Genomic DNA, 9,370 nt, shown 5'->3' on the forward strand with positions numbered 1-9,370 from the left:
GACAGCTGCACAGGCTGTGCAGCAGCTCCTCCCAGCTGACCTTCAGCTGTCCCATGACAGCGGTTCCCAGAGCGTTCATCCGTCATCAGGAATCTTGGCTCTTCCTGTAAAAGCACCCACTGGAATTACAGTCTGGGCTCCTCCAAGGTCTGACTTTCCATGGCAATAATCTGCTGTTCAGCTGCCATGGCCCTGGCAGAGGTGGGACTGCTTTCAGATCAAACCTCAGCGAGCCATGTCTTTGTTGGTGCCGACAGCGCTGATGCAAAACACGCCCCAGTAGCTTATGAGTGAAATACAGATCTGACTTCAAAGGCAGATGAAGTCCTGCTAGAAGGATTGGGAAAGGAGGAGAAAATCCACATTCATATTTATCTCAAGGTCAGTAGGTGATAGCCCAGAAACAGGATACAGGCAGAAGTAAAGTAGAATTTAGACTTTTCCTGAGAGAGCTGTGAGTGGCTGCAATACTATACAAAGTAATTGAAATGATGGCTGGAGTTTGTATGGATTTTTCATTAGCTGTGGTCATGTCTCACGTTTCATTGGGGAAGGCAGAGCAGTTGTGTGCTCGGTTACTCCACAGCTGGGGTTGTGTGTTGGATGGAGCCCAAGGCTGTGGGTGCGGGTTGGCCGCGGACTGACTCAGTGCAAGGGCATTTCTGTGGGGTTGCAGAGCTGTTCTCTTGTTAAAAGCAACATCCAAAGCAAGGGTGATGCTCCCAGGCAGTTCTGCTGCACCAATGTCCATTTTCTCTTGGTACTTGTCACTTTTAGAGTAAATGTTCTATGTTAAGCATTTCTCATTTTGACAGGGAAAGACTAAGCTGAAGGTGAAATGACAGGAGGAGTTGTAGACTCACCACCTCTCCCTTGCTTTGCTATTAGTGACAACTCTGTTGTAAAGTCTCTCCACCTGTGGGACATTGGCCAGCAGCTCTTGCTGCTTGAAATAGGAGGAGGCTTCTGGATTTTCCCCTCGACTTCTCTGCAGTGTGGCAGGTCCTGCTCTGCCAGGAGTTCAGACTAGAGAAAATGTCCAAAACCATTTCAGCTTGAGCAAAGTGTGTCTGGAGCTCGGCTCACGGGGAGAAGGTGGTGGTTGTCTCTGTCTCCATGGCGAAGGAGGTCCTCTTGCTGTCGCGGCAGGAGGTGAGCTGCCAGAGGCGCTCCTGGCTCAGGCAGCCCAGCTCCTTCAGCAGCTTGAAGAGGTCGGTGCGGAATTTGACGCCGATGAAGGCGTAGAGGAACGGGTTGAGGCAGCATCGGAAGCAGGCCAGGGTGTAGGTCACGTCATCCGCCACGTCCAGCTTCTTGCTCTCCTCACACGAGCTGGTCTGGTTGAAGGCTGAGATGGTCTTGGCCAGCATGACGCTGTTGTAGGGCAGCTGGAAGACGACGAAGACGATGACCACGGCGATGATGACCTTGATGGCTTTGTTCTTCTCGAAGTTGCGGGCCTGGAGTAACGTTTTGATGATGATGAGGTAGCAGAAAGACATGACCAGGAGGGGAATTAAGAAGCCAAACACCATTTGGGACACTTTGATGCCGGTGTTGAAGCTCTGCAAGTCATCAGCAATGATGGAACAACGGGGATAGCTCTCCACGTTGTTCACACCACTGTGAACCAGCTCAGGGGTGGAGAGGATGAAGGCCAGGAACCAGATGAGGATGCAGGTCACCTTGCTGATGAATATCATCCGGGGACGCAGGCGATGGGCGGAGGCTGCCTGGACGATGGCGAAGTACCTGTCGATGCTGATGGACAGGAGGAGCAGCATCCCGCTGAAGAAACTCATTTTGCAGATGCAGTAGACAGCTTTGCAGGCAAAGCTCCCAAAAAGCCAGTGTGTGGTTGCACTTGTGGCCCAGAAGGGAAGGGTCAGCAGGAAGAGGATGTCTGCCAGGGCCAGGTTCAGCAAGTAGACGTCTGTCATGGTCTTCAGCCTCTTGAAGTAGATGTAGGTGAGCATGACCAGCCCATTCCCCAGCAGCCCCAAGAAGCAGATGAGGCTGTACATGGCCGGGAGGAAGGCAGCGCGGAAGTTACGGACCTCCTCCTTCTCACACAGCGACTCGAACATGCTGTAGTCGATGGTGCTGTTGGAGTCGTAGTAGTCAGTGACATTGTCCCCGGCACAGAACTAGAACAGGAAAGAGAAGAAGAGTGTGTTGGGACAAGGACTGTGCTGCCTGCGTGGCCACGCAAGGAAAGGAGCCTGGAGAGAAGTCCCAGGGAGTTCCCAAATGCTGTCTCATGCCAACATCACAACCAGAGCTGACACAACCTTGTGGCTGGAAGTGTTTCCCATAAATATGTGAGGTTTGGGGCTTTCTGGGGGGCTTTTTGGGGGGCTCCAAGTGGGAATTCCACCAGACATGTTTCGTGCTCAGCCAAAGTGACACCTGCAAACCCTCAGATGTGTGGCAGCTTTCCAGAGTGTTCCAGGACCTGCCTCCAGCTGTGTGTGCACAGCCGGCAGTCAGATAAAATGTGAGAAATAAAACATCCTTCAGCTAAATTAAAAATCAACGAAGGTGTCGGTGAGAGCATGAGGAAGCACAGTGAGTGCAGCAGGAAGCTGTTTCCGTGTCAGGCCAGCATCTCATTCAGGCCCCTGATTTCAGTTCTGATTATTCTTGTTTCATCTTCCTACACTGCCATAACCCACGGGCAGACAGAGCCTGCGGTATCTGTGCCCTGCTTTTTCTGACTTATTAGTCTCCAGAACCTTCTCCCCGTAGCACAGACATAAAAGGTTTCCCCTGGATACCCCCACCCTTTATCAGAGAGCATCTCGGTGCTCTCCATCTCAGCAGGTTTGGCTTTCACCACATCCTGCCAGGCTGCCAGCAGTGAAAGGGAAAAGCACGGAGTGCTCGGCTCTGCCCGCGGGCTGAGCCCTGGGAGCCCCACGGGCTGGGGGGTGACCACTGTGGCCAAGGGACCGCGGGCACCAGGACCAGGCCCTGGGTTTGGGAGCAGGTTATGGCACAGTTCCATGCTTGGGGTCAACCTTGTGGGGCCAGGGCACTCTGAGTAACAGGCAGGGGAAGGTGCTGAACTCTTCCTCCTCGGGTGCATCCCCCTCCAGCTCTGGGCTTGGTCAGAGTCCAGCGTCTCTACCAGGAATTTGCAGGGAACAGGAACCAGCTGCTCCCTGCAATCAACGTGGTGCACTCCTGTCTGTCCTGGAAATGCTCATTTTGGGGCTAAGAGGGGACTCAGCCCAGGCCATCTGAAAAATTACTGCATTTTCACCATTTTTCTCTGCTTGGTTTTGTTTCTCTTGTTTGTTTTTCTGTAGCTGAGCTCTGCCCTCACCTCCCACCTCCCACAGCTGGATCCTGGGGTGAGCAGCTGTGTCCCCACACATTTCTTGGACTGTGGGTGGCTGTTCTGATTTTTTGAGATCTCCCTTTACCCTCAGCACAAAACAGTTGGATTTCAAACATGTTGTTGAAAACATCTTACCTGAAAAACAAGCGGCAGGCTGAAAACAAGGGTGACCTTTAGCTGCTTGCCTAGGGAAGAAGGAGATGCTGTGTTAGTGGCTGAGTGGGGGTTTCCACATGGTTCTTACTTTGAAAAGACAGTGGGTAATGTTGTCCATGGCATTGTGAACCCTGCAGAACCCTCACTTCTGAGGAAACCAGAACCTGGAGAAGATGCCAGCAAGATAACCCAGGGTCGTGAGCAGGAGCACTGGTGGAGTCTCAGGAGTCTGGGCCCTCTGGATTGATGGATTCATGGAACAGTTTGGGTTGGAAGGGGCCTCTAAAGGTCATTCAGTCCAACCCCCTGCAGTGAGCAGGGATGTCTTCACCTAGACCAGGTTGCCCAGGACCCTGTGCAGTGAAGGCTGAGAGTTGAGAACTCTAAACTTGGGCACAGTGCACCCATTTTGATTTTATCCATTACTTTTCCCTGCAGGCAGCCAGCAGCCTGTTCCCTTGTGTCTGAGCAGTGAGGGTGCAGCTTAATCCATGTGAAAATACCCAGCTGTGAGGGTCATAAATCTGGCCCAGCTGTGCCCGTGTGGTGCCTGGGCTGTGGAGAGGAGAGCTCAGCTCCCCATGGGACAGATGGAACTGGAACTGGCTGAAATTTATTGCTTGTCTCTAAATGTCAAGAGTTGGCTTCTGCTGCCTTGGGATGTGAAAATATAGGATGCTGACAGCTGGGAGGAAAAACTGAATTCAGAGCCAGGTGTGGTGGTGAGAGCAATCTCAGCCAAGCAGCTCTTCCTGCTGTGGTTAACAGGCAGGGGCCAGGGAAACCTTTCTCCTCGCTGCTTTTACAGTGAGGTACCAGCATCTACCTCAGGCAGTTGCCACTGAAAGTTGCTCAGCTGGAAGGTGGCAGTGAGAAAGCCCTGAGCTCCATTCTGGTGTGAGGAGATGTGTCCCTCCCTGAGGGTGCCTTGGCCCAGGATGTGCCTCCAGGCACTGGCTGGTCCCTGCAGCCCCTCACTCCCTCTGAATTTTCTGCTCTGGGGTGCTCAGCAAGGAAATATCTTTGGCTTTCAGCTGCCTGTTCCTCCCAGAACTCTGCCTTGCTCCTCATGGCCTGGTTGTTCATGAATGTGACTGATTCCTGTGCTCAGTGTCTGCTGGACTCAGCTGTGCTTGGTTTCAGTTTTGTGCCAGGCTCCTGCTCATGTTGCACTGCACCAGGATGATGAATTTCCACCACAGGTAACTGTACCCACTGTACCATGTCCCAGTGTTAAGTCACATGCAACAGCTTCACTATTATCAGTTACATGTGAGTGGGGATGTTTTTAATACGTGAGGGTGATGTGTGGGTGAGAGATCCTCAGCCACGTGCGAAAACTCATCGTGCTCCTCCCCAGGCCTGTGTGAGCGCCTCCCCTGAGGCCTCCTAGAAACTCTGTCTGACCTTCCCCCCTTATTTTCATCTTTCTTTGCTCATGCAGCTTGTGTTCATCCTCCTCTCACCTTCTCCAAACCCTGCAGGGGGTATCTGAGGGGTTCCCTTAGTGCAGGTGACTCGGGAGTGGAGGAGTGCAAGGCAGGCACTGAGGGTGAAGTGAACCTGGCTGTTCTGTCCACTCTCCTCAGTTCCAGACTGCAGGAAGAGGTTTGGTGTCTGCTGTGGTTGTCACCCCTTCAAACTGCTGCCTGGCTTTTGCATATGATACAGGAAATACAGTAAAAGCCCCAAGGAATGAGACCCACCAGGTGGGTTTAAGCAAGTTGTAACTGCCCCTCCTGCCTGAGAAGGGAAGTGAAGCTCCTGGCTGTTCTGTCCAGCCAGTGGCTTTCACTCTGATCAGTTCCAGACTGCAGGAAGAGGTTTGGTGTCTGCTGTGGTTGTCACCCCTTCAAACTGCTGCCCTGGCTTTTGCATATGAAACAGGAAATACAGTAAAAGCCCCAAGGACTGAGACCCACCAGGTGGGTTTGAGCAAGCTGTAATTGCCCTTCCTGCCTGGCATACAGGCACGGGGTCCCTGACTCTGCAAACACCACAGCAGCCTTTTTAGCCTTCTATTACACCTTCTAAATAGCCTGGCTTCCCTGGGACTCCTGGAGCTGGTGCTCCTGGCTGCCTGTGGATGGGTGATGAGTACCCATGCTGGTAGCTCAGCCCCACCAGGAAATTCCCCTGTGGCTGCTGGATAAGAGGCAGAGAAGAGCCGCCCTCATTCCATGGAGGAAAAGCACCCACATCAACCAGACTTCTTCAGCTTTCTGTGGCTTGGTTTGCAAACACCAAGTCCAGCCCTGACTTCACCTGACCAGTCCCAGCCCCAGCCCTGGTGAGGGCTCCTTTGCTCTGTTCTGTTTTCTTATCACCTTGTGAAGGTCTAGAAAAACAGGACTGAGAACGTGACTCAACCAACTCCTGAAACAGTTCAGCTGATATCATTCCTTTGAAGATCATCATAGGTTTCTTTTTTCTCCCCCTTCTCAGTTGCTGTTTCAACTGTCTTAAATGTCAAATGACTTTTCAATATGAAGAAAGCCTGTGCTGTTTCTGCCCCTCTTCTGTGCCCCCACCTCAGATTACACATTTGCAAAAGCATGACCAGAGAGGCCCTGCTGCCTCCTGCTCCCTCTGTGCCAGTTTGAGCACATTTGTGTCACTGGTTTCAGTCAGACTGGACAGGACTTGCATCTCCCCAACTTGTCTTGTGGTCTGGGGCAGTGGGCAGAAGCAATTATCATGACATGAGTCTTGCTCTGCAGCTTATCAGGCAGTTTAGGTACATTTCTTTACTTTTCCTTTCCTTTTTACACCTCCTGGCAGTTGGTTGCTGTGGGTATTTTCTTAAAGTTTTTAAAGTTTTGTTCCTCAAAATTTTGAGGAAAAAAAAAAGCCCCTCGCAAAAGTCCCTGCAACCAGTTGCACTAGAAACCTCATTTATAAAAATACATCAAAACAGCAAATGAGTCAGCCTGGCCCTAAAGCCCCGTGGCAGCCCCGGTGTGTCTCAGCCTGGGAGATGCTGTTTTGAGGCCATTCTTGTCCTGAAGGACCTGGAAACAGGTGGAAAGGGGAATTGCTCCATGGGAGTGAAGGAAGGAAGGGGTCTGCTCATGACAGGAGATGGGAACCCCTCCGTTTTACAGCCTTCCTGCACAGACTAAGCCCAAGGGGCAGCATTCATCCCTTGACAGCTGTTCAGGCTCCCTCAATAGCAAAGGGAAAGAAACAGGTGTTTTTAAGCCCCAGTTCAGGTGCCTGGGGTGGGCACCTGGGGTGGGCACCTGGGGTGGGCACAGCTTAGGCTGTGCTGTGGCAGAAGGGTGGGTGAATTTGGACAGGCAGATCCCTCCCAGCTTATCTGGATCTCCCTCAGCACCAGCTGCTGAATGTAAGCGAGGCAAGAGCAGCTGCAGGAGCAGTGAATCCCATCAGGTGCACCCAGAAAAGTCTCTGACAGTGGGAATATTTGGTATCAGGACATCTGCCTGGAAGAGGAGAGAGACACAGCCCTGAGGGTGGTTAATCAGATCACACAAATGACCAGGGGTCATCAGATCTGGCTGCTGCTACAGCTGAGGGATGCACGAGAGCAAAGCAGGAGCTGGGAATGCTTTAGGGAGCATTGGCAAAGTTGAGCAAACCTGCTCTGACCAAACCCTCGTGGTGAAAGAATGTTTTTTGGCCACCTGGAATTGCAAAAGCAAAAGTTCTGGTCTCAGCACACGTGTAGGCAGTGATTAACCTGCTCTCTGTATGTTATACATGTGCCAGCTTCTGGTGCCCCTTCTCCAGCAGTACCGGAGGCTTTTGGGGGAAGAACCAGATATTTCTGAGAAAAGCTAATCATGCTTTTGCTCTAATGACTATTGGCAGTTAACAGCCTGTTCTCCCCCCTTCCCCTCCTCACAACTGGCAGAGGAAAGACACTGTCATCTCAAGAGTGAGCGGACCCAGTGAAACCCAGTCATGCTCTTATTTCATGTGTTCACTGATCTATCACAGAAGAAAGTTAGTAATTATCTACCTCCACTCCTTTCAGGAAACTGAATCAAAAGACAAGATAAGCAGAGAGAAGCAAAAATTTCCTGCAGAAGTGAGCCAGGTGTGTTTTCAAGAAAGCACCACGGTGGTGCATCTTCCAGGAAAATGAAATATTCCTCTGAAATACAATAGTAGAACAAAAAACCTAAACAGGAACATTATCATAATCTGGTCAGGTTCTCACTAACTCTTTCTTTTCCATGTCCTGATTAACCTTTCCCAGGAGCTAAGTTCAGCTGCCCCCAGGCACTGAACCCCTTGGAACAAGCAGCCCACAAAGCACCCACAGGATGATGCCAAAGTTTAAACAAGAGGAATGATGTACGGTGGGCAGGTCCAGTTTGGTGTTTGTTTGGATGCAGGAATTCCAAAATCCAGGAATTTCCTAAGCCATTGATTGCCAGAGGCTCTGAGGAGACATCCAGGAGAAAGAAAACTCCCTCGACTCATTCTCTGCTCCTGCCTGGAGTGTCTTGTGGGATCTGCCCCCTCTTTTTCCTGCATCCCCCAGGGCTTCCTGCATCCCCCAGGGCTTCCTGCATCCCTGGAGCATCCCCAGAGCTTCCTTTATTCCCCAGAACTTCCTGCATCCATCCCCCTGACCATTCCCAGGATCTCCTGCATCTCCAATGCATCCTGCTTCCCCCAGTCTTCCTGCAGATATTTTAAAATAGAAATAACTTGCAAAAGATTAGATGGACTTAGTGAATGGACTCAGCTCTTCTTGCTCCTAATTCCTCAATTGATTTACTGAATTAAAATGTTGCCAGGGAGAGTGTTCTCTCTCTCTCTCTCTTTATTTTTTTTAAATTAAGAACACAGAAGAAAAGATGCGAACTATGCAAGATTCAATTTGCTTTGGCACAAAAGGGCCCCTTAAAATTGCCTCCCAACCTCTTTTTTGTTTGTTTCTGAAGTGATTTGAGGTTTTTGAGCTTCTAAAACAGAACCATGCTTTTCTTTTTTTTTTCTTTTAATAGTAAAAATGAGGAAGATGAAAGTCTTTTATACTGTTTAAATACTCTAATAGAAGTGCTGCACTCCTGTATCACAGGGCAGGGACTGGGCATCATTAATAAAGCTGAAGAAACAGCCCAAGGCTGCAGCCCAGGTACTCACCCCCATCCATGGTGTGGTTCCAGCAGGATCCAGTCACAGAGGTAATGAGAGCATCACCCACTCCAGCGCCGCCTCCCCAGCTCCTGCTCTCCTCGGGGAACTCTGCTTTTATACTTCCTGCACCCCTGTGAGGAGCTCACAGGCACCCTGATGTCACTGGCATTTAGTAGACCCTCCTCCTCCTCATGTGTTCAGAGCTGTGCTGAGCTCTCGGGGTGCTCAGGTGCTGCCTGGGCGTGCTCTGCACACCCAGAGCTGTTACTGACAGGGAAGTGAAGAGGGCTCTGCTTTTGGGGTGACACATGAGGAATGGTCTGTGGTGAAGGAAACAGGGGAAGGAAGCTCTTTCTCACCTCCTTACTCCAGCAAATCCTGCTTCATCTGTGTAGCTCTCAGTGCTGGAGGAAACAGAGCATCCCATCCCATCCCATCCCATCCCATCCCATCCCATCCCATCCCATCCCATCCCATCCCATCCCATCCCATCCCAACCCCCTACCAGACCTGTTTTGGGAAGGGTGTTCAGGATGAAAAGTCTCAGTGCACAGGACTGCCCATGACCAATGGTCCCTTTGTCCTTCTCCCTCGCTACCCTGTCAGCAGCTCAGTGACTTCCCTCCTTTCTTTTTCTGGGTATTTTTGTCTTCCCCAAAAGGCTCTGCACTTTGTCCAGTGGCTTTTGTTTGGTGGGTGTCAAAGAGGGCTCTGCTCTTGGAACAGACCCCTCAGACAGAGGGGTTGTTTCTCAGA

The 9,370-nt window shown here is 51.1% G+C and overlaps 1 protein-coding gene across 1 annotated transcript; it reads right to left on the minus strand.

Annotated features, from left to right (window-relative positions):
- Positions 1-949: 949 nt before the first annotated feature.
- On the minus strand, positions 950-8,763 carry CCR7 (C-C motif chemokine receptor 7). The gene is made up of 3 exons (XM_021532986.3): positions 8,621-8,763; positions 3,479-3,528; positions 950-2,147 (listed from the first exon to the last, which is right to left on the minus strand). Exons 1-3 carry the CDS (start codon positions 8,628-8,630, stop codon positions 1,083-1,085), a joined length of 1,125 nt encoding a protein of 374 aa, XP_021388661.3. The 5' UTR covers positions 8,631-8,763; the 3' UTR covers positions 950-1,082.
- Between the last annotated feature and the right edge of the window lie 607 nt (positions 8,764-9,370).

This window comes from Lonchura striata, chromosome 27 (genome assembly GCF_050655825.1).
Source record: "Lonchura striata isolate lonStrDom1 chromosome 27, ASM5065582v1, whole genome shotgun sequence".
NCBI classification, from domain to species: domain Eukaryota; kingdom Metazoa; phylum Chordata; class Aves; order Passeriformes; family Estrildidae; genus Lonchura; species Lonchura striata.

Coding starts and splice junctions, on each gene's coding strand:
- CCR7 (XM_021532986.3), bottom strand. Junction 2,148..3,478: donor GCCTGCCGCTTGTTTTTCAG/GTAAGATGTTTT, acceptor TTCCTGTTCTAG/TTCTGTGCCGGGGACAATGT.